The sequence below is a fragment of the Blennius ocellaris genome (assembly GCF_963422515.1).
Source record: "Blennius ocellaris genome assembly, chromosome: 15".
Classification (NCBI taxonomy): Eukaryota; Metazoa; Chordata; class Actinopteri; order Blenniiformes; family Blenniidae; genus Blennius; species Blennius ocellaris.
The window spans coordinates 424,769-448,048 of record NC_137664.1 but is presented as its reverse complement, the minus strand read 5'-3'; the positions used below and the strand labels follow the sequence as shown (position 1 = coordinate 448,048).

Genomic DNA, 23,280 nt, shown 5'->3' with positions numbered 1-23,280 from the left:
TCGTTATCCATATCCAGGTCACACTCTTTTGTTTTTGGTGGGAACTAATGACCTTTCTTTTTGAATTGTACGAACTGTATGACCTTTACAACTTGAGAGGAATTAAGTGTCCATTTCTGTGAGCCAATATTTTCATACGTGACTTTAATGTTAAATCGTGCAGAAAATATGAAACATTATTTTCTTAGTGACATAAATACTCTCTATGCAAAGTTGTTTCATGAGTTAAATCACATATTCCCACAAAAACAGGTATATTATATTATATCATATTATATTATACAATATCATATTATAATATATATTATATTATACTATATTATACTATATAATGACTGAACAAAGAGTCAGTTTGTGCTGTTCTTGTATCTATTGAAATATTGCACAAATTGTTGAATTGCTCAGAGACGTGACTTGGTCTGGTTTGAGGAGTCGCATGAGGCTCCAACAGTTCTGGTGAGGCTCTGATTGGACGTTTCTAACAGTTCCGGTAAGACTCTGATTGGACGTTTCTAACGGTTCCGGTGAGGCTCTGATTGGACGTTTCTAACGGTTCCGGTGAGGCTCTGATTGGACGTTTCTAACGGTTCCAGTAAGACTCTGATTGGACGTTTCTAACAGTTCCGGTAAGACTCTGATTGGACGTTTCTAACGGTTCCGGTGAGGCTCTGATTGGACGTTTCTAACAGTTCCGGTAAGACTCTGATTGGACGTTTCTAACGGTTCCGGTGAGGCTCTGATTGGACGTTTCTAACGGTTCCGGTAAGACTCTGATTGGACGTTTCTAACGGTTCCGGTGAGGCTCTGATTGGACGTTTCTAACAGTTCCGGTAAGACTCTGATTGGACGTTTCTAACGGTTCCGGTGAGGCTCTGATTGGACGTTTCTAACGGTTCCGGTAAGACTCTGATTGGACGTTTCTAACGGTTCCGGTGAGGCTCTGATTGGACGTTTCTAACGGTTCCGGTAAGACTCTGATTGGACGTTTCTAACGGTTCCGGTGAGGCTCTGATTGGACGTTTGTAACGGTTCCGGTAAGACTCTGATTGGACGTTTCTAACGGTTCCGGTGAGGCTCTGATTGGACGTTTGTAACGGTTCCGGTAAGACTCTGATTGGACGTTTCTAACGGTTCCGGTGAGGCTCTGATTGGACGTTTGTAACGGTTCCAGTGAGGCTCTGATTGGACGTTTGCAACGGTTCCGGTGAGGCTCTGATTGGACGTTTCTAACGGTTCCGATGAGGCTCTGATTGGACGTTTCTAACGGTTCCGGTAAGACTCTGATTGGACGTTTGTAACGGTTCCGGTGAGGCTCTGATTGGACGTTTCTAACGGTTCCGGTAAGACTCTGATTGGACGTTTCTAACGGTTCCGGTAAGACTCTGATTGGACGTTTCTAACGGTTCCGGTAAGACTCTGATTGGACGTTTCTAACGGTTCCGGTGAGGCTCTGATTGGACGTTTCTAACGGTTCCGGTAAGACTCTGATTGGACGTTTCTAACGGTTCCGGTAAGGCTCTGATTGGACGTTTCTAACGGTTCCAGTAAGACTCTGATTGGACGTTTGTAACGGTTCCGGTGAGGCTCTGATTGGACGTTTCTAACGGTTCCGGTAAGACTCTGATTGGACGTTTCTAACGGTTCCGGTAAGACTCTGATTGGACGTTTCTAACGGTTCCGGTGAGGCTCTGATTGGACGTTTGTAACGGTTCCGGTAAGACTCTGATTGGACGTTTCTAACGGTTCCGGTGAGGCTCTGATTGGACGTTTCTAACGGTTCCGGTAAGACTCTGATTGGACGTTTATAACGGTTCCGGTAAGACTCTGATTGGACGTTTCTAACGGTTCCAGTAAGACTCTGATTGGACGTTTCTAACGGTTCCGGTAAGACTCTGATTGGACGTTTCTAACGGTTCCAGTAAGACTCTGATTGGACGTTTGTAACGGTTCCGGTGAGGCTCTGATTGGACGTTTCTAACGGTTCCGGTAAGACTCTGATTGGACGTTTGTAACGGTTCCAGTAAGGCTCTGATTGGACGTTTCTAACGGTTCCAGTAAGGCTCTGATTGGACGTTTCTAATGGTTCCGATGAGGCTCTGATTGGACGTTTGTAACGGTTCCAGTGAGGCTCTGATTGGACGTTTCTAACGGTTCCAGTAAGACTCCGATTGGACGTTTGTAACGGTTCCGGTGAGGCTCTGATTGGACGTTTGCAACGGTTCCGGTGAGGCTCTGATTGGACGTTTCTAACGGTTCCAGTAAGACTCTGATTGGACGTTTCTAACGGTTCCGATGAGGCTCTGATTGGACGTTTCTAACGGTTCCAGTAAGAGTCTGATTGGACGTTTCTAACGGTTCCAGTAAGAGTCTGATTGGACGTTTGTAACGGTTCCGGTGAGGCTCTGATTGGACGTTTGCAACGGTGGGGGTTCTGAGCCACGTGGGGGTTTCGACTGTTCCATTTTAAACACTGTGAATCGTATGAACCGACTGCAGAAACAAAACCTGCTTCAAAACCAACAAATCATGCAATTTCCCGCCACACTGACCCTTGCTAGGTGTTTTTCTATTTCCAGACGAGACTTTCTGAGTGAGGCGTGTCTGGAGCCGGATCAAGTAGCTACATCCAAACGGATTCCAGAGGATCTTAGTCGTGTGTTTGTGCTGCTCTAGGCTGACTTACCTGTGACTTGTGCTGTTCTTTATCATTTTAGCAAATCATGATTTCATGAATAGAAGAAGAAGAAGAAGAAGAAAAAAAAAAAACCTTTTAGAAATGTGAATTATTGCAACTTAACCATGTTGCCTCATTTTGTTTTTTTTCTACGGTACAGTGATTCTTTTAGACTTTTGTTTTTGGTAGCATACCTCGTATGACATTTTACGCCAGAACACTTGATTAGAATTTCTAAGTGGTTTGATCAAAAAGTAACCAATCTGTGTAGCTAGATATTTACGATATGTTTGAAATGTTCTTCTCCCTGCCGAGCGGGAGGTGCTGGAGGTGCAGGAGGTCCGTCGTCCCGCCGACACAAACTGTCCCTGGACTCTAGACGCTGCTGTACAGACTGAAGGACCAGTCGCCGGCTGCATGCCCGTCCTTTTCCTTTTCCCTTTTTTTTTTTCATTTCATCACGCCGATGGAAACATGCCTGAATGGACGCGTGACGACCAAAACCACCACGCCGTGGAAGGAGGAGAAAAAAAAAAAAAAGAAGAATTTTACATTTTTGTCATTGAACTTAACAAAACAAAACAAAAAAAAAACCGAGTCAACGAAGACGAGACCTCACTACAATGTCTAGAAAATGTCTAAATGCTGTAATCTGGTATTTTTTCTACTTTAAGCAGACGTGTCTGAGTGTGTCTATTTATAAAGTATATCTAATAAATGGAATGGGAACTGCTGCTCTCCTCTTGGCTTCCTTCACTCGTCGTTCAGGGAACCGAGTCGGGTACGTGCAAGTGCAGAACGACTTGTGTCAATAAAGGCGCACGTCATTTACAGGACGTTTGAACCTGAAGTCACAGGTTCACTATAGACTCTCGCACTGCGCGTCTATTAGGAACAATACGGTAGTATTTTAAAACAATCACACCTTTAAGCCCTCGTGGGCCAAATTTGGCCCCCTACCTGAACCAGGGTCTGTATCTACACCCTCTACCTGAACCACGGTCTGTATCTATACCCTCTACCTGAACCACGGTCTGTCTCTACACCCTCTACCTGAACCAGGGTCTGTATCTACACCCTCTACCTGAACCACGGTCTGTATCGACATCCTCTATCTGAACCACGGTCTTTATCGACACCCTCTACCTTAACCACGGTCTTTATCGACACCCTCTACCTGAACCAGGGTCTGTATCTACAACCTCTACCTTAACCACGGTCTTTATCTGCAACCTCTACCTTAACCACGGTCTTTATCTACACCCTCTACCTTAACCACGGTCTGTATCTACAACCTCTACCTTAACCACGGTCTTTATCTACAACCTCTACCTTAACCACGGTCTGTATCTACAACCTCTACCTTAACCACGGTCTGTATCTACAACCTCTACCTTAACCACGGTCTGTATCTACAACCTCTACCTTAACCACGGTCTTTATCGACACCCTCTACCTGAACCACGGTCTTTATCGACACCCTCTACCTGAACCACGGTCTTTATCTACACCCTCTACCTTAACCACTGTCTTTATCTACACCCTCTACCTGAACCACGGTCTGCATCTACACCCTCTACCTTAACCACAGTCAGTATCTACACCCTCTACCTTAACCACGGTCTTTATCTACAACCTCTACCTTTACCACGGTCTTTATCTATACCCTCTACCTGAACCAGGGTCTTTATCTATACCCTCTACCTGAACCACGGTCTTTATCTACAACCTCTACCTGAACCACGGTCTTTATCTACACCCTCTACCTGAACCACGGTCTTTATCTACAACCTCTACCTTAACCACGGTCTTTATCTACACCCTCTACCTTAACCACGGTCTTTATCTATACCCTCTACCTGAACCAGGGTCTGTGTTTGTGTTACTGATCCAGTCAAGCTGTTGTGAACTTTTAAGTCTTTATTGTCTCTTTCAAGCTAATTTCTCCTTCAGACGACATAAAGTAACGTCTCCGTTATCGTCGTCCACTGGATATAAAATGTCTCTGTACACGAACAATGAGAAGAACTCCCTGGGTCTGCAGGAGCTGAAGCCCTGGTCCAGCAGGTGGAGCCCTGGTCCAGCAGGTGGAGCCCTGGTCCAGCAGGTGGAGCCCTGGTCCAGCAGGTGGAGCCCTGGTCCAGCAGGTGGCGCTACTGTCCAGACTTCTTGTCCTTCTGGAAGCTGAAGCTGGTCCTGCGGCTCAGTTTCCGTTGCTTCTGAGCAAAGTAATCGGCTCTGGAGCTGCTGGCCCGCGACTCCAGGATGTAGTTGACCTGGAACAGGAAGCAGCCGTCAACACCCTGACAAACCAGGCCCCACCCCGCCCCATCACACCTGACAAGCCAGGCCCCGCCCCATCACACCTGACAAACCAGGCCCCGCCCCATCACACCTGATAAACCAGGCCCCACCCCATCACACCTGACAAACCAGGCCCCGCCCCGCCCCATCACACCTGATAAACCAGGCCCCACCCCATCACACCTGACAAACCAGGCCCCGCCCCATCACACCTGACAAACCAGGCCCCGCCCCATCACACCTGATAAACCAGGTCCCACCCCATCACACCTGATAAACCAGGCCCCACCCCATCACACCTGACAAGCCAGGCCCCGCCCCATCACACCTGACAAACCAGGCCCCGCCCCGCCCCATCACACCTGACAAACCAGGCCGATTCATCTGAATTGTTTTACTGGAGAAACTCTGGTCTGATGCTGAGACCAACTGACCAACTGACCTGAGGTCAGGAGGTCTCAACACCACCAGCAACAGTCCAGAGGGGGCAGCAGAGAGCCACCACACCTCAGCCACAGGGTGACACCAGGTGACCACTACTGACCACCAGGTGACCACTACTGACCACCGGGAGTCACTACGGACCACCAGGACTCACTACGGACCACCAGGACTCACTACGGACGACCAGGAGTCACTACGGACGACCAGGTGACCACTACTGACCACCAGGAGTCACTACTGACCACCAGGACTCACTACGGACCACCAGGACTCACTACGGACCACCAGGTGACCACTACTGACCACCAGGTGACCACTACTGACCACTGGGAGTCACTACTGACCACCAGGACTCACTACGGACCACCAGGAGTCACTACGGACCACCAGGACTCACTACGGACCACCAGGTGACCACTACTGACCACCAGGAGTCACTACTGACCACCAGGAGTCACTACGGACCACCAGGACTCACTACGGACCACCAGGAACAGACCTTCAGCACGATCTCGTTGACGGTGGAGGCGTCGGACTCGAAGTACAGCGGCTTGTAGTCGTGGTTACTGAGGTACGTCAGCTTGAATATGGCGTGACCTGCAAGGGAGGAGAACCGGACTGAGACCCCCTGAGTCCAGGACCCCGGGACCCGGGGAGTCCAGGACCAGGACTCACTGGGGCTCCGCTCCTCCACCAGGTCACAGGCACACAGGTGGTCCGAGTCGATGGAGATGGGCTTCTGCCGGATCCAGAACTTGGTGCTGGCCTTCTGGTTGGTGACCGGGTCTATCTCCACCTTCTCCCCCGAGACCCCTACACACACACACACACACACACACACACACACACACACACACACACACACACACACACACACACACACACACACACACACACACACACACACACACACACACACACACACACACACACACACACACACACACACACACACACACACACACACACACACGTGAGTTAGAGTGAACCAGTTCATCAGCTACTGTGTCAGTTCATCTCATCCCTCCATCCTGTAGTGCGTGTGTGTAGCCAGGAGCTAATGCTACACACGTAGCCAGGAGCTAATGCTACACACGTAGCCAGGAGCTAATGCTACACATGTCGCCAGGAGTTAATGCTACACATGTCGCCAGGAGCTAATGCTACACATGTCGCCAGGAGCTAATGCTACACATGTAGCCAGGAGCTAATGCTACACATCTAGCCAGGAGCTAATGCTACACATGTAGCCAGGAGCTCATGCTACACATGTAGCCAGGCGCTCATGCTACACATGTAGCCAGGCGCTCATGCTACACATGTAGCCAGGCGCTCATGCTACACATGTAGCCAGGCGCTCATGCTACACATGTACCCAGGAGCTAATGCTACACATGTAGCCAGGAGCTAATGCTACACATGTAGCCAGGAGCTAATGCTACACACGTAGCCAGGAGCTAATGCTACACACGTAGCCAGGAGCTAATGCTACACACGTAGCCAGGAGCTAGTGCTACACATGTAGCCAGGAACTCATGCTACACATGTAGCCAGGAGCTAATGCTACACACGTAGCCAGGAGCTAATGCTACACACGTAGCCAGGAGCTAATGCTACACATGTCGCCAGGAGTTAATGCTACACATGTCGCCAGGAGCTAATGCTACACATGTCGCCAGGAGCTAATGCTACACATGTAGCCAGGAGCTAATGCTACACATCTAGCCAGGAGCTAATGCTACACATGTAGCCAGGAGCTAATGCTACACATGTAGCCAGGAGCTCATGCTACACATGTAGCCAGGCGCTCATGCTACACATGTACCCAGGAGCTAATGCTACACATGTAGCCAGGAGCTAATGCTACACATGTAGCCAGGAGCTAATGCTACACACGTAGCCAGGAGCTAATGCTACACACGTAGCCAGGAGCTAATGCTACACATGTAGCCAGGAGCTAGTGCTACACATGTAGCCAGGAACTCATGCTACACATGTAGCCAGGAGCTAATGCTACACATGTAGCCAGGAGCTAATGCTACACATGTAGCCAAGAGCTAATGCTACACATGTAGCCAGGAGCTAATGCTACACATGTAGCCAGGCGCTCATGCTACACATGTAGCCAGGCGCTCATGCTACACATGTCGCCAGGAGCTCATGCTACACATGTCGCCAGGAGCTCATGCTACACATGTAGCCAGGAGCTCATGCTACACATGTAGCCAGGAGCTAATGCTACACATGTCGCCAGGAGCTAATGCTACACATGTCGCCAGGAGCTCATGCTACACATGTAGCCAGGAGCAAATGCTACACGTGTAGCCAGGAGCTCGTGCTACACATGTAGCCAGGAGCTCGTGCTACACATGTAGCCAGGAGCTAATGCTACACGTGTAGCCAGGATGATTAGTTTTGTTCAAGTGTGTGTGTGTGTGTGTGTGTGTGTGTGTGTGTGTGTGTGTGTGTGTGTGTGTGTGTACCCAGCTGGACGTCGGTGGTGAACCTCAGCTTGTGGATCATGCTGATCTTGAAGGACTTGTAGTGGTGGCTGCTCAACATGTCCTGGACGCTGGTGATGTCGATGGGCGGGTCTTCCTCTGAACTCTCCTCCCCCCTGGAGCCTGCAGACACATCCAGACCCGGTTCAGTCCAGACCCGGTTCAGTCCAGACCCGGTTCACAGTCCGGACCAGGTGACCTGGTTCCGAGGACTTACTGTTTTCCCGGACCAGGCAGAACTCCAGCGTGTTCTGAGCCTCCAGGGTGGAGTCCAGGTCCACCCCCACGTTGGGCTCTGCCTGCTTCTCCAACCGATACATGGGACCTGACGGAGGCGGAGGGTGGAGCGCATCAACACAGAGCTCGGCCGGACGGAGACAGACGGGTGGAGGACGGGTGTGGGTGGGGGACGGGTGAGGGTGGAGGACGGGTGAGGGTGGAGGCTACCTGAACCTTTCTGGGAACCCTTCCTCTTCTTCAGAGCTTTAAGAAGAAGCTCCTTCATCGTCACTTTGAGACTGTCGACTGGAATCAGGGAGAAACCGTGAGCCGCATTTCTGTAAGAGGAGGAGCAGGAGGAGGAGGAGGAGAGTCAGTAACAGACAGTAACCGTCGGTAACCAATGGTGACAGACAGTAACCGTCGGTAACAGTCGGTAACAGACGGTAACCGTCGGTAACAGACGTAACAGACAGTAACAGTCGGTAACAAGACGTAACAGTCGGTAACAGACGGTAACAGTCGGTAACAGACAGTAACGGCCGATAACGGCCGGTAACGGTCGGTAACGGCCGGTAACAGTCGGTAACAGACAGTAACAGTCGGTAACAGACAGTAACAGTCGGTAACAGACAGTAACAGTCGGTAACAGACAGGAACAGACGGTAACAGACAGCAACAGGCGGTAACAGGCGGTAACAGTCGGTAACAGACAGTAACAGTCGGTAACAGACAGTAACAGTCGGTAACAGACAGTAACAGTCGGTAACAGACGGTAACAGTCGGTAACAGTCGGTAACAGACGGTAACAGTCGGTAACAGCCGGTAACAGACGGTAACAGTCGGTAACAGACGGTAACAGTCGGTAACAGCCGGTAACAGTTGGTAACAGACGGTAACAGACGGTAACAGTCGGTAACAGACGGTAACAGTCGGTAACAGACGGTAACAGACGGTAACAGACGGTAACAGTCGGTAACAGCCGGTAACAGCCGGTAACAGTCGGTAACAGTCGGTAACAGACAGTAACAGACGGTAACAGTTGGTAACAGACAGTAACAGACAGTAACAGACGGTAACAGACAGTAACAGTCGGTAACAGACGGCAAGACAGTAACAGTCACTCACATCCTCACAAACAGAGACTGTCTGGACGTCAGCCCAGGAGAACAGTACTTCTCCACCAGAGCCAAAGTGCTGAAACCAAACTTGTGTATGGGCTCGTTGGAGTCCAGCGGGGGGAAGTCGGTGTCCACCTCGCCGTCGTCCTCGGCAATATGGAGGCAGTACGCCGTCACATTCTCACTGTGGACGGGGGGGGGGACGGGCGGGTTAAAGGAGCAACACCCAAGTTTACCAACATACCGTCTGTCAATAAAGGACAAAGACAGACACAGTGGACACACAGACAGAGACAGACTTCAGCTTGGGCTCCCGGCCCTCTCCGGTGTACTGCCAGCAGATCAATCCGATCAGGTCGTGCACGCGGGCGTTGGCGATGGTCACCACGGTCATGGGGTGAACCTTGTCCTGGGTCATCTGCATGGACAGGTACACGTCGATCTTCTTGGTGGCCGTGGTGCCGATGTGGCCCTGTGGGGGGGGTCCAGGACAGAGAGGGTCAGGACCAGGAGGGACAGACGCCACGGTCTGCGAGCTTCCGTCAAGCTACCAGAACTGCGGGACGACAGAAAACTGACGGGCGACAACGAGCGAAGCACCTGAACCAGAGGGTTGTACCTTCAACTGTTCTAGGACGTTCCCACAAGCTTTAGGGGTTTATTGTTTATTCAGCCTTGTTCCCGCTGACAACAGTTGTGGAGGAATGGTACCAAAAGTAGGGTACCCAACGGTTACCTGTGCCCTCCCCCGCCCTCCCAACCCCTCGCCCACCCCCCGATAGAGAAGTGATGCAGACTGGCCTTGCCGTCGAACTTGGAGTACTCGTTGAAGGGGTTGTTGAGCTGCTGAGGACACTGCTCCAGGCGCAGCGACAGCGTGGATTTGGTCCCGGTGCTGCGCCGCCGCTCTTTGTAGTCCCGCTTGTCGAAGAGCGAGCCCAGATCCTCCACTGGACACAGAGAAACAGTGACTCAGGGAAACAGTGACTCGGGTGACTCGGGCCCGGTGGGTCACCGATCGGGTCGCGGCGCCGATCGGCGGAGGAAGAAGTGCCGAGTCACGGTACCTGACTGGGAGGACGACCTCTCCTTCCACTGGATGTTTTTACACTTGATCTGGTTCTGACGCTCCTTCCTCAGTCGCTCTAGTCTCTGGGCTGCCGGGAACAATGGGACACGAGTATCGGTACACAGAGTATCGGTACACAGAGTATCGGTACACAGAGTATCGGGACACTGCAGGTTGAACACAGCTGGATTCAACATCGCGGCACAACTCTACCGGATTCTGTACAGCCTACTACACCCCGACCCTGTACAATCAGAGCCTGGTTCTGACGGTTCCTGCCAGAGTGCCGCCACGTAGACACAGGCGGGGCCTGGTTCTGCCAGAACACGACAGCGAGACGCTTCGCTGAGGTGGAGAAGCAGAAAGTTTAAGGTTGAAGCCGAGGGTCTGTTCCTGTCGTCTTACCAGCAGCTCCAGGGTTCTCACAGCCTTCCTGGTGGAGTCCTGATGAAACAGCCACCACAGGTCAGTGTTTGCGCTTAACGTCAGCAGAGCTCCACCCACAAACCAGCAACCCTCCACCCGCTGGTGACGGGCCAAGAGAGCCAAGAGGAGACCAGCGTCTGCCTCTGGACTCCCTCCGTCGCCTCCGTCAGTAATTAGCCGATTAAAACCCCCAAACCTCCACCCTGCTCCACGATCCGAACCAACGGGTCACCTCCACCCTGATCCACCTTCTGGACCAACAGGTCAACTCCACCCTGCTCCACGCTCTGGATCAACAGATCACCTCCACCATGCTTCACCCTCTGACCAGAAGGGCACCTCCACCCTGCTCCACCCTTTTGGGGTTTTCCAGTGTTTGTTGCCAGTGAGACCCAAACGTGAATAGAAAATTTTCCTTTTGATGTTAGCTCCACCCTGTATCACCCAGTAAACAGTCTTTTGATGTTAGCTCCACCCTGTAAATAGCCTTTTGATGTTAGCTCCACCCAGTAAACCATCTTATGATGCTAGCTCCACCCTGTATCACCCAGTAAACGGTCTTTTGATGTTAGCTCTACCCTGTATCACCCAGTAAACAGTCTTTTGATGTTAGCTCTACCCTGTATCACCCAGTAAACAGTCTTTTGATGTTAGCTCCACCCAGTAAACAGTCTTTTGATGTTAGCTCCACCCAGTAAACAGTCTTTTGATGCTAGCTCCAACCTGTATCACCCAGTAAACAGTCTTTTGATGCTAGCTCCACCCTGTATCACCCAGTAAACAGTCTTTTGATGCTAGCTCCACCCTGTAAGCAGTCTTTTGATGTTAGCTCCACCCAGTAAACAGTCTTTTGATGTTAGCTCCACCCAGTAAACAGTCTTTTGATGCTCGCTCCGCCCTGTATCACCCAGTAAACAGTGTTGGACAAAGTGGCCCAGTTCTTTGGAACCAGCCACTGAGAAGACGTACAACAATCATCCAGAAGCGTTTGATCACTGAACATTCCCACAGACGACGTAGCAACATTGCTTTTTCGTTTCCAACTCGGTGAAAATGAGGCCAAATCTATTCAAGCTCACCGGAGTCCAATTATATCTTCGAATAATCTTGTTTTGTGTACATTTTCCTTTACATTCCCTTAGAAATGTTCACATTATGAAATTATTTTCATCCATTCCTGGTTCTAGAAACAACCCCAAAGTCCTTCCCTCTTTAACCTTTAAAGCTTTTAGCTCCGAGTTCAGATTCTTCTGGAGGATATTGAGGTTCTGTGGACCGTACAATCTGGACTGGACCGTACAATCTGGACTGGACCGTACAATCTGGACTGGACCACACAATCTGGACTGGACCGTACAATCTGGACTGGACCGCACAATCTGGACTGGACAATCTGGATTGGACAATATGGGGTTGGACAATATGGGGTTGGACTAAATCCAGTAAGGTTAGGTTACAGGATACTTGTGGTAGAATCGGGTAGGGTTATGTTAAATGCGGTAAGGTTAGGTTACAGGATACTTGCGGTAGGGTAAGGTTCCTTGCGGTACAATCAGGTAGGGTTAGGTTAAATCCAGTAAGGTTAGGTTACAGGATACTTGCGGTAGAATCAGGCAGGGTTAGGTTAAATGCGGTAAGGTAGGGTTACAGGATACTTGCGGTAGAATCAGGTAGGGTTACAGGATACTTGCGGTAGAATCAGGCAGGGTTAGGTTAAATGCGGTAAGGTAGGGTTACAGGATACTTGCGGTAGAATCAGGTAGGGCTAGGTTAAATCCAGTAAGGTAGGGTTACAGGATACTTGCGGTAGAATCAGGCAGGGTTAGGTTAAATGCGGTAAGGTTAGGTTACAGGATACTTGCGGTAGAATCGGGTAGGGTTAGGTTAAATGCGATAAGTCTAGGTTACAGGATACTTGCGGTAGGGTAAGATTCCTTACGGTAGAATCGGGTAGGGTTAGGTTAAATGTCGTAAGGTTAGGTTACAGGATACTTGCGGTAGGGTAAGGTTCCTTGCGGTAGAATCGGGTAGGGTTAGGTTAAATGCGATAAGTCTAGGTTACAGGATACTTGCGGTAGGGTAAGATTCCTTACGGTAGAATCGGGTAGGGTTAGGTTAAATGTCGTAAGGTTAGGTTACAGGATACTTGCGGTAGGGTAAGGTTCCTTGTCCCGCTACACAACCATTGTGAAGAGATAAAGGTGAAGTATCTTTCTGTGTGTTTGGTGTCAGAATAACTTTAAGCCATTTGTTTCTCTTTGGTACCGATGCCGAGGTTTAACGTTGCGCTGGAGGTCAGAAGGTCAGAAGGTCAGAAGGTCATGGCCGTTCCACTCTGTTGGCACGACGCCAGGTCCAGCTGAAGTGGACGATGTTGCTCCGCCCCCACAGGGTCCCGTTGGATCAAAGAGGTTATTTAATCTCAAATGGTAGAATATCAGATTCAACTTGAGAGGCTGAGAAAAGCCATTTTATCAGGCGTGGAGAACTTTCCACTTTCTACGGTGCCTTCAGGTGTATCTGTATTTATAAGGTGCTTTTATTCTTGTGATTGACAGCGTTTTCTATGTGTGTGTGTAGGACTTTCAGTTTGTTTTAGTGTAGCATCAAAAACATGAATAAATCCTAAAGACGAAAAAGCATTTCTCTCTTTCCCAATATAGATGAAAGGGAAAAAAAAACCTTTGATATCTATCGATTCCTGCAAAACACCCGTCTGCACACTCTGAAACGCTGATGAATGAAAGTGATCTCTGATGATCTGATCTAAAATGATCAGATTTGACCTCTTTGTTTCACCCCCCCCCCCCCCCCACACACACACACACACACACCCACACACACATTGCCTCTGATTCAGAAACATCGATTATCCTGTGAATTCACCTCAGCTCGTACCAGTGTGATGTGACAGCAGCCATCATCACCCCCCCCCAGTCAACCGCACAGCATTACCAAGCCCCCCCCCCCACCCCCAACACACACACACACACCAGCCAGCCCCCCCCCCCCCCACCTGTGTTGGAGCGTCGCCGGATGCCGAAGTCCCAGCTGGACGTGATGTCCATGGACTGAGAGAGGTCGCAGGCGTGGCCGTCGGTGAGGGCGACGCCCTCGCTGAGGGACGACGAGGCGCCGAGTCCACAGCCGCCCCCGAGTCCACAGCCGCCCCCGGGCACCAGGGCCAGCTGGCACTTCTCCAGGTCCACGTCCTGGTCCATCAGCACCATCTCACACATGCCCGTGTCGTCGCTGGTCACGTGAGACTGTCTGATGTGAGCCAGGATGATGGCGGGGTTGTCCAAGAAAGCCATTCCTCCAGCGCGGGGTCACACACACACACACCGAGGACGTCCACCGCAGGCCCCGCCCTCCCACCGCAGGCCCCGCCCTCCACCGCAGGCGTCGCTCCTTCAGATGACCGTCTCACTGCAGAACCTGTGGAGAACAAAGACCCCGATCAGCACAGAAAACAGTGATGCTGTAAAAGTGAAACAGCTCCTGCAGTGACCGGCGGCGGCAGCAGGGGGCGCCGTCTGAACCCGACACCGGACCGTGCCTGGCGTTTACAGTGTCAACACGCATGTTTTCATTGACAACAACACATGTTGAAGCTTGGGCTGGGTGACATACGGAACATATTGATGGAATATACCGACGGTATCACAGCTTGCTCCAGTCTGCGATACAGAAAGAGCAAGGATCCATCGTACGGCGCGAGTTTGGATTCAAGGAGGAAGAAGTTGAACAAACAACAGTGTTGTTCGGAATATGCTGCAGTAGCGTCGCCGCTAAAGGTCGCAGCACAACGCTACTTTATCACCGTTTTAAAATCACCAGTTTCAACAACATCACGGTAACAACATAGTGTGTTCATCCAGACTGTAGCAAAACAAACATCTGCCTGGAATAGCAGCTAAAGTGAGCGACCAGCAGCTAAAGGGTGCTAACGGAGGCTAAAGGGAGCTAACAGCAGCTTAAGGAGGCTAACAGCATATAAAGGGGGCTAACAGCAGCTTAAGGGAGCTAAGAGCATCTAAAGGTAGCTAACACAGGCTAAAGGGAGCTAACAGCATCTAAAGGGGGCTAGCAGCATCTAAAGGTAGCTAACACAGGCTAAAGGGGGCTAACATCATCTAAAGGGGGCTAACATCATCTAAAGGGGGCTAACATCATCTAAAGGTAGCTAACACAGGCTAAAGGGAGCTAACAGCATCTAAAGGGGGCTAACAGCATCTAAAGGTAGCTAACACAGGCTAAAGGGAGCTAACAGCATCTAAAGGGGGCTAACAGCAGCAAAAGGGGGCTAACAGCATCTAAAGGGGGCTAACAGCAGCTAAAGGGAGCTAACAGCAGCTAAAGGGAGCTAACAGCATCTAAAGGGGGCTAACAGCACTAAAGGGAGCTAACAGAGGCTAAAGGGGGCAAACAGCAGCTAACAGGAGCTGAGGGGGGGGGGGGGGGGGGGGTGAGGCTAACACTGTTTGTCCTACCTTCAGAGTCCGACCCCCCACAGAAACGAAGTTCCACCGGAGACTCGCATACTTCCAGCAGAGGAGACGAGCCACCGACCGGGTACGACGCACAGACGGAGCCTGACTGACACTGGGTCCGGGAGCAGCAACAGCTGCTGCAGCAGCCACTTCCGCCCTGTCACAATAAAACTCTAACCTCAGAACTCAAGAGCCACAGGCACTTCCGCCTTGTCACAATAAAAGTCTAACCTCAGAAATCAGCGCAGCAGATTGAAGAGATTGAGGTGTCGAGGGTGCAGAACAGAAACAAATCACATACTACTGTAAATAAAAGCAATGAGAAGAAAAATAAATGAAAAATTATCTCCAAGCTCATTCACACATTATTATTATTGTTATTATTATGTTATTATTATTATTGTTGTTATTATGTTATTATTATTATTATTATTGTTGTTGTTGTTATTATTATTATATCTCTATGGCCACTACCCACATGGAAAGAACCTATATGAGGATATATGAAACATATAAGCAGTTTATATGCTCATATATGACAATATAGATGCTGCATATATGCATATATAAGCCACATATAGGCAAAATTTAGATGCATATATGTGAATATATAGGCCATATAGGTCTCCTGTACCACTTCTTTATTTCCACATATATATATATATATATATATATATATATATATGTATAGCCCATATCTCACTTTGGCAACTGTCATACATTATCAAGGTATTAATTAAGAACTATCTAAAAAACAATTATGCAAGAAGAACATATTGGTGCATATATGCACACATATATACGTGCATATATGTACCTATATAGGTACCTGTATGCACGTATATGTGTACACATATGTGCATATATGTACATATAAAATAGGAAAACGGCCAATTTTATATATGTCACATATATTCAAAACCCATGTTAAAACATATGTTTATATAGGTTCTTTCCATGTGGGTAAGCGGACACCGGCCCTTCAGGCCCGGACTTGGGGCACCCTGGTGTAGAGTGTGATGCTGTTTTACTTGGAGGGTTCTGGGTTGTGGGTTCGATTCCCTCTCAGTGGACGTGCAGAGGCGGGTTGTGGGTTGAACCCCCCCGGTGCTGTTCCACCACTGGCCGCTAGCTGGAGCACCTCCTCTCGAGCTGGGCTGCTCCTGTTTGTGTGTTAAGATGAGTAAAGTGCCTGTAAAGCTGCGTTAGAGAGAGAAGAACCCCCGGAGTGATCAGGAGTGACCCGGAGTGACCCGAAGTGTCCCGGAGTGACCAGGAGTGATCAGGAGTGACCAGGAGTGATCCACCGTTCGCGTCGCACGGTAAGGGCTCGTTAGCCACGAGCTAACATAGCAGCCGCTGCAGGTTAGCGCTGCGCTGCGTCCAGCCACTTTAATTAAACCCTAAATAGCGTGAACTGACCTTAAATGACCCACATTTGAACAGCGGAAACAGCCCATGTGTCCGGATGCACGCGCACCAGAAGCTGGGAGTGTTTTAAGCAGTTTGTTTTCAGTCGCGAGCTCGTTAGCCATGCTAGGCTACGGGAGCTAGCGGTGTTAAGGTGCCCAGCTGGACAAACTGTTCTCCCTCCGCTGCTCCTGCCGGGACGGAACCGTGACACGGGCTCAGGTAGCCGTTTAACCTTCCAGTGTGTGCGCGGGACGTACACGGAGGATGACGCTGAAAACCAACTACGATACCCACAATGCCTTGTGTCCTCTCTGCACGACGGCGGCCCGAGTGGGACAAACCTCAACCGTAACAATGTCTAAACTGAGAAAACCAGTCAGATCTCCTGTTAGGAGCTTGTTTTTCACACCAAATCCTCTGTGTGTGTGTGTGTGTGTGTGTGTGTGTGTGTGTGTGTGTGTGTGTGTGTGTGTGCGCGTGTGGGGGGGGGGGGGGGGGTGTTAGTCTTTGTTATCGTAACCTGTTATTATGTTATCATATCAGTACATCAGCTGCAACAGTCAAATCAGAGCTTAATGTTCCTCTCCCAGAATCCTCTGGGAATGAAAACGTAGTATCCACTTCTACTTGTTGACGTTCCTCGTCACCCTCAGACAAACTATCCTAAAGTATTTCCAGCATCTTATTTTGGCGGGACGTCCCCGGTCCGTTGACGTCTCGGCGTCACAGAGACATCCCGAAGACTCCCGAGGCTTCGTGCCCCGAGGTCCCGTCCGTTCCTCTTGGATCCGTCCACGTCTGGACCCTCAGCCGTCACTTCCACTACAATCCAGACTCTTACTTTGACAAAGTCTGGATTTGTTTCCCCCTGAATCGCTCAAACGTTGACATTCTGGCTGCAGCTGCCGTCTTCGATATCCCAGAATGCCTGAAAACGGCAGGCATGTCTAATTTGCAACGTTGTCTAAAATTCACACCTGGAACCGACATGTTTTTTAGGGGATTTGGCGAAGACCCGTCATTGACCTGTACCTAATTCTGACTTAGATTCCCAAACTTCTTGATATCAACATGAAGACCGCAGGTCGTCCTGGCAGCTCTTTCCTCACCAGGCCTTTGTTGTTGTTGTTGTTGTTGTGTTGGACTCTCCAGACATGCCGGAGATCCGGGACCTTTCAGAGGCGCTGCCAGAGATGCCCATGGACCCCATCACTGGAGTGGGCGTGGTCGCCTCCAGGAACAGGGCGCCCACTGGATACGACGTGGTGAGGAAAGGACGGAGGAGATGGTGAGGACAGGACGGGACGGGACGGGTTTCTACATTCAGTCTCCTCCGTGTGGTTCCAGGTGTCCACGACAACGGACGGGCTGGACGCCGACCTGTGGAAAGACGGTCTTTTCAAATCCAAAGTGACCCGCTACCTCTGCTTCACCAGAGTCTTCTCCAAAGAAAACGTATGTGTCTTCACCCTCAACGACAAAATGTCCAACTCCTGGACAACAAACACTGTGTCCCATTCTCTCTGTCTTTCTTCTCACGATGTCTCACCCAATCATTGCTCTTGGCCGCTCCTTCAGAGTCACCTTGGTAACGTTCTTGTGGACATGAAGCTGATCGACATCAAGGACACGCTACCTGTCGGCTTCATCCCGATCCAGGAGACGGTGGACACCCGTAAGACGTGTTTCCGTGAAAGGCTGGGGCAGCCAGTGCTAGCCCGGAGCTAATGCTACACATGTAGCCAGGAGCTAAGGCTAAACATGTAGCCAGGAGCTAATGCTAAACATGGAGCCAGGAGCTAATGCTAAACATGTAGCCAGGAGCTAATGCTACACATGTCGCCAGGAGCTCATGCTACACATTTAGCCAGGAGCTAATGCTACACATGGAGCCAGGAGCTAGTGCTACACATGTAGCCAGGAGCTAGTGCTACACATGTAGCAAGCAGCTAATGCTACACATGTAGCCAAGAGCTAATGCTACACATATAGCAAGCAGCTAATGCTACACATGTAGCAAGCAGCTAATGCTACACATGTAGCCAGGAGCTCATGCTACACATTTAGCCAGGAGCTAATGCTAAACATGTAGCCAGGAGCTAATGCTACACATGTCGCCAGGAGCTAGTGCTACACATGGAGCCAGGAGCTAGTGCTACACATGTAGCCAGGAGCTAGTGCTACACATGTAGCAAGCAGCTAATGCTACACATGTAGCCAGGAGCTAATGCTAAACATGTAGCCAGGAGCTAATGCTAAACATGTAGCCAGGAGCTAATGCTACACATGTCGCCAGGAGCTCATGCTACACATTTAGCCAGGAGCTAGTGCTACACATGGAGCCAGGAGCTAGTGCTACACATGTAGCAAGCAGCTAATGCTACACATGTAGCCAGGAGCTAATGCTACACATGTAGCCAGGAGCTAATGCTACACATGTAGCAAGCAGCTAATGCTACACATGTAGCAAGCAGCTAATGCTACACATGTAGCCAGGAGCTCATGCTACACATTTAGCCAGGAGCTAATGCTAAACATGTAGCCAGGAGCTAATGCTACACATGTCGCCAGGAGCTCATGCTACACATTTAGCCAGGAGCTAATGCTACACATGTAGCCAGGAGCTCATGCTACACATTTAGCCAGGAGCTAGTGCTACACATGGAGCCAGGAGCTATGCTAAACATGGAGCCAGGAGCTAATGCTACACATGTAGCCAGGAGCTAGTGCTACACATGTAGCAAGCAGCTAATGCTACACATGTCGCCAGGAGCTCATGCTACACATTTAGCCAGGAGCTAGTGCTACACATGGAGCCAGGAGCTAGTGCTACACATGTAGCCAGGAGCTAGTGCTACACATGTAGCAAGCAGCTAATGCTACACATGTAGCCAGGAGCTAATGCTACACATGTAGCCAGGAGCTAATGCTACACATGTAGCAAGCAGCTAATGCTACACATGTAGCAAGCAGCTAATGCTACACATGTAGCCAGGAGCTCATGCTACACATTTAGCCAGGAGCTAATGCTAAACATGTAGCCAGGAGCTATGCTACACATGTCGCCAGGAGCTCATGCTACACATTTAGCCAGGAGCTAGTGCTACACATGGAGCCAGGAGCTAGTGCTACACATGTAGCCAGGAGCTAGTGCTACACATGTAGCAAGCAGCTAATGCTACACATGTAGCCAGGAGCTAATGCTACACATGTAGCCAGGAGCTAATGCTACACATGTAGCCAGCAGCTAATGCTAAACATGTAGCCAGGAGCTAATGCTACACATGTAGCCAGGAGCTAATGCTACACATGTAGCGAGCAGCTAATGCTAAAGACATTTACACACATTAGTGAGAAAAAACTTGTCGTGACGGTAGAAAAAGTCTGGATGTTTGAGTTCAGCTCCTGAAAAATGAAACAAAAACCAAAGTTTTGTTCAATTGTGTGTGTATGTGTGTGTGTGTGTGTGTGTGTGTGTGTGTGTGTGTGTGTGTGTGTGTGTGTGTGTGTGTGTGTGTGTGACAGAGGAGCAGGCCTTCAGGAAGAGGCGACTCTGCATCAAGTTTATCCCCAGAGACTCCACCGAGGCGGCCATCTGTGACATCCGCATCCTGGGCCGCTCCAAGCAGGCGCCTCCCCAGTACACCTTCATCGGGTGAGACGCCTCCCGGCTGCTCCACCTCCCGGCTGCTCCACCTCCCGGCTGCTCCACCCCCCAGAGCCCACCATAGAGAGGCGTCTTGTCAGGACTGTGGTTGAATCTTGGAATCAGTTTGCAGCTTCAGTTTTCTCGTGTTTCCATGTTTGTCAATCAGAGGAGTCGATGCTTTACCTGATTATTGTAGTGAGGAGGAGCTGCTCCTCCTCCTCCTCCTCTTCCTCCCCCTCCTGCTCCTTGTCCTCCTCCTCGTCCTCTTGCTTCTCCTCTTCCTCCTCCTCCTGCTCCTCCCCCTCCTCCTCCCTCCCCATCTTCCTGCTCCTCCTCCTCTTCCTCCTCCTCCTCCTCCTCGTCCTCTCCCTCTACCTGCTCCTCTTCCTCCTCCTCCCCGTCCTCCTGCTTCTCCTCTTCCTCCTCCCCCCCCCTCTTCCAGCTCCTTCTCCTCCTGCTCCTCCTCTTCCTCCTCCTCCTGCTCCACTCCCCCTCCTGTTCCTCCTCTTCCTCGTCCTCCTGCTCCTCCTCTTCCTCCCCCTCCTGCTCCTTGTCCTCCTCCTCGTCCTCCTGCTTCTCCTCTTCCTCCCCCTCCTCCTCCTCCCACTCTTCCTCCCCCTCCTCCTCCTCCCACTCTTCCTCCCCCTCCTGCTCCTTGTCCTCCTCCTCCTGCTCTTCCTCCTCCCCCTCCTCCTCCTGCTCCTCCCCCTCTTCCTCCTGCTCCTCCTCCTCCTCCTCCACTCTTCCTCTTCCTCCTGCTCCTCTTCCTCCTCCTCCTGCACCTCCCCCTCCTGCTCCTTGTCCTCCTCCTCGTCCTCCTGCTTCTCCTCTTCCTCCCCCTCCTCCTCCTCCCACTCTTCCTCCCCCTCCTGCTCCTTGTCCTCCTCCTCCTGCTCCTCCCCCTCTTCCTCTTCCTCTTCCTCCCCCTCCTCCTCCTGCCCCTCCTCTTCCTCCTCCTGCACCCCCCCCCCCCCCCCCCCTCCTGCTCCTCCTCATGTGTCCCCACTGTGTGCAGGGAGCTGAACAACATGGGGATCTGGTACAGGATGGGGACGGTCCCCAGAGCCCAGGACTCCTCCGTCCCTCCCGCCGCCAACAGCGTCCAGAACACCACCTCCTCCTCCTCCTCCGGGCCGGCGGTGGTGCCGGCGCCTCCCCTCACCAAGTAGGTCCACTTCAAAGTGCTGTGTATTGTTCAGGGGGGGAGGGTGGGGGGGGGGGGGGGGGGGGTGTCCTCTAGCGGAGCTCTCATGAGACTCGTCTTCTGTCCACAGACACATTTCCATGACGCTTCCTGCCAGCTTCAGAGGGAAAACAACCACCAGACCAGACTATGAACACCAGAACTCCAACCTCTACGCTATCTCAGGTTCTCCTCCTCCTCCTCCTCCTCCTCTCTCCTCCTCCTCCTCCTCCTCCTCTCCATGTGAGACTGACTTCAGTGTTTCCTCTACAGCGATGGACGGGGTTCCCTTCACCATCTCGGAGAAGTTCTCATGTGCTTCGTCTGACGTGAGTTTGTCCTCGAGTTCAAATCAAAGTTCTCATCGCTGTTCTCTTTGCAGGTTCTCATAGTTGTTCTCTCTCCAGCAGCAGGTTCTCATCATTGTTCTCATGGTTCTTCTCATAGTAGTTCTCATGGTTCTTCTCTCTGCAGCTCCAGCAGGTGGATCTGATGGGAATCACCATCAAGTCTCTGTCTGAGATCGAGAAAGAGGTGAGAAGAGAACTGATCCCTGTACGGTGCTGTATGGTATTTGTACCATACAGCACCATACAGTACCATACAGCACTGTACAGTACCATACAGCACCATACAGTACCATACAGCACTGTACAGTACCGGACAGTACCGTACAGCACTGTACAGTACCGTACCGTACAGTACCATACAGTACCGTACAGCACCATACAGTACCATACAGTACCGTACAGTACCGTACAGTACCGTACAGCACCGGACAGTACCGTACAGCACCGGACAGTACCGTACAGTACCGGACAGTACCGTACAGTACCGTACAGCACCATACAGTACCGTACAGTACCGTACAGCACCGGACAGTACCGTACAGTACCGTACAGCACCATACAGCACCGTACAGTACCGTAACAGCACCGGACAGTACCGTACAGTACCGTACAGCACCATACAGTACCGTACAGTACCGTACAGTACCGTACAGCACCATACAGTACCATACAGCACCGGACAGTACCGTACAGTACCGTACAGCACCATACAGTACCGTACAGTACCATACAGTACCATACAGTACCGTACAGCACCATACAGTACCATACAGTACCGTACAGCACCATACAGTACCATACAGCACTGTACAGTACCATACAGTACCATACAGCACCGTACAGCACCGTACAATACCGTACAGTACCGTACAGTACCATACAATACCGTACAGTACCATACAGTACCATACAGTACCATACAGTACCGTACAGCACCGTACAGCACCATACAGCACCATACAGCACCATACAATACCGTACAGTACCGTACAGTACCATACAATACCGTACAGTACCATACAGTACCATACAGTACCGTACAGTACCGTACAGTACCATACAATACCGTACAGTACCATACAGTACCATACAGTACCATACAGCACCATACAGTACCATACAGTACCGTACAGCACCGTACAGCACCATACAGTACCATGCCGGCACATTCTGGAAACGAGGCTTTAGTCCGTTATTGCCTGTTATTTCCTGTCAGTCCCTGTTATTGCTGTTCTCTCCGTCTCTGTACTGACACCCCCCCCACCCCCCCCCCCCCCCCTCTCTCTCTCTTTCTCCCCCCCCCCACCCCCCCCCTCTCTCTCTCTCTCTCTCTCTTTCTCCCCCCCCCGCCCCCCCCCAGTATGATTACAGCTTCCGGACCGAGCACAGTGCAGCAGCCCGGCTCCCCCCCAGTCCAACCAGGACCTCCCTGAG

General features: G+C 50.8%; 2 protein-coding genes across 2 annotated transcripts; one reads left to right on the top strand and one right to left on the bottom strand.

The window, feature by feature from the left end:
* Positions 1-4,605: 4,605 nt before the first annotated feature.
* On the bottom strand, positions 4,606-15,380 carry mapkap1 (MAPK associated protein 1). The gene is made up of 12 exons (XM_080510437.1): positions 15,252-15,380; positions 13,775-14,196; positions 10,331-10,420; positions 10,065-10,213; positions 9,563-9,735; positions 9,271-9,447; positions 8,371-8,480; positions 8,141-8,248; positions 7,906-8,046; positions 6,098-6,235; positions 5,922-6,019; positions 4,606-4,950 (listed from the first exon to the last, which is right to left on the bottom strand). The coding sequence occupies exons 2-12, from the start codon at positions 14,070-14,072 to the stop codon at positions 4,828-4,830; spliced, it is 1,605 nt and encodes a 534-aa protein (XP_080366563.1). The 5' UTR covers positions 14,073-14,196; positions 15,252-15,380; the 3' UTR covers positions 4,606-4,827.
* A 1,008-nt stretch (positions 15,381-16,388) lies between these two features.
* LOC308140158 (multivesicular body subunit 12B-like) lies at positions 16,389-23,278 on the top strand (the record flags this gene model as incomplete). Its single annotated transcript, XM_080509840.1, has 10 exons — positions 16,389-16,573; positions 17,817-17,929; positions 18,012-18,119; positions 18,243-18,339; positions 20,190-20,319; positions 21,329-21,478; positions 21,588-21,682; positions 21,770-21,825; positions 21,971-22,030; positions 23,207-23,278. Coding segments are annotated over exons 2-10 (879 nt in total), but the record flags the coding sequence as incomplete, so codon positions are not given.
* Between the last annotated feature and the right edge of the window lie 2 nt (positions 23,279-23,280).

Bases quoted from the DNA above. Each gene is read 5' to 3' on its own strand.
- mapkap1 (XM_080510437.1), bottom strand. From the start codon at position 14,072: ATGGCTTTCTTGGACAACCCCGCCATCATCCTGGCTCACATCAGACAG. The intron at 9,736-10,064 runs GCCAGTCTGCAT...CCCCCCCCACAG, and splicing joins ACTCCAAGTTCGACGGCAAG to GGCCACATCGGCACCACGGC. The intron at 6,020-6,097 runs GTGAGTCCTGGT...CCTCCCTTGCAG, and splicing joins GGTGGAGGAGCGGAGCCCCA to GTCACGCCATATTCAAGCTG.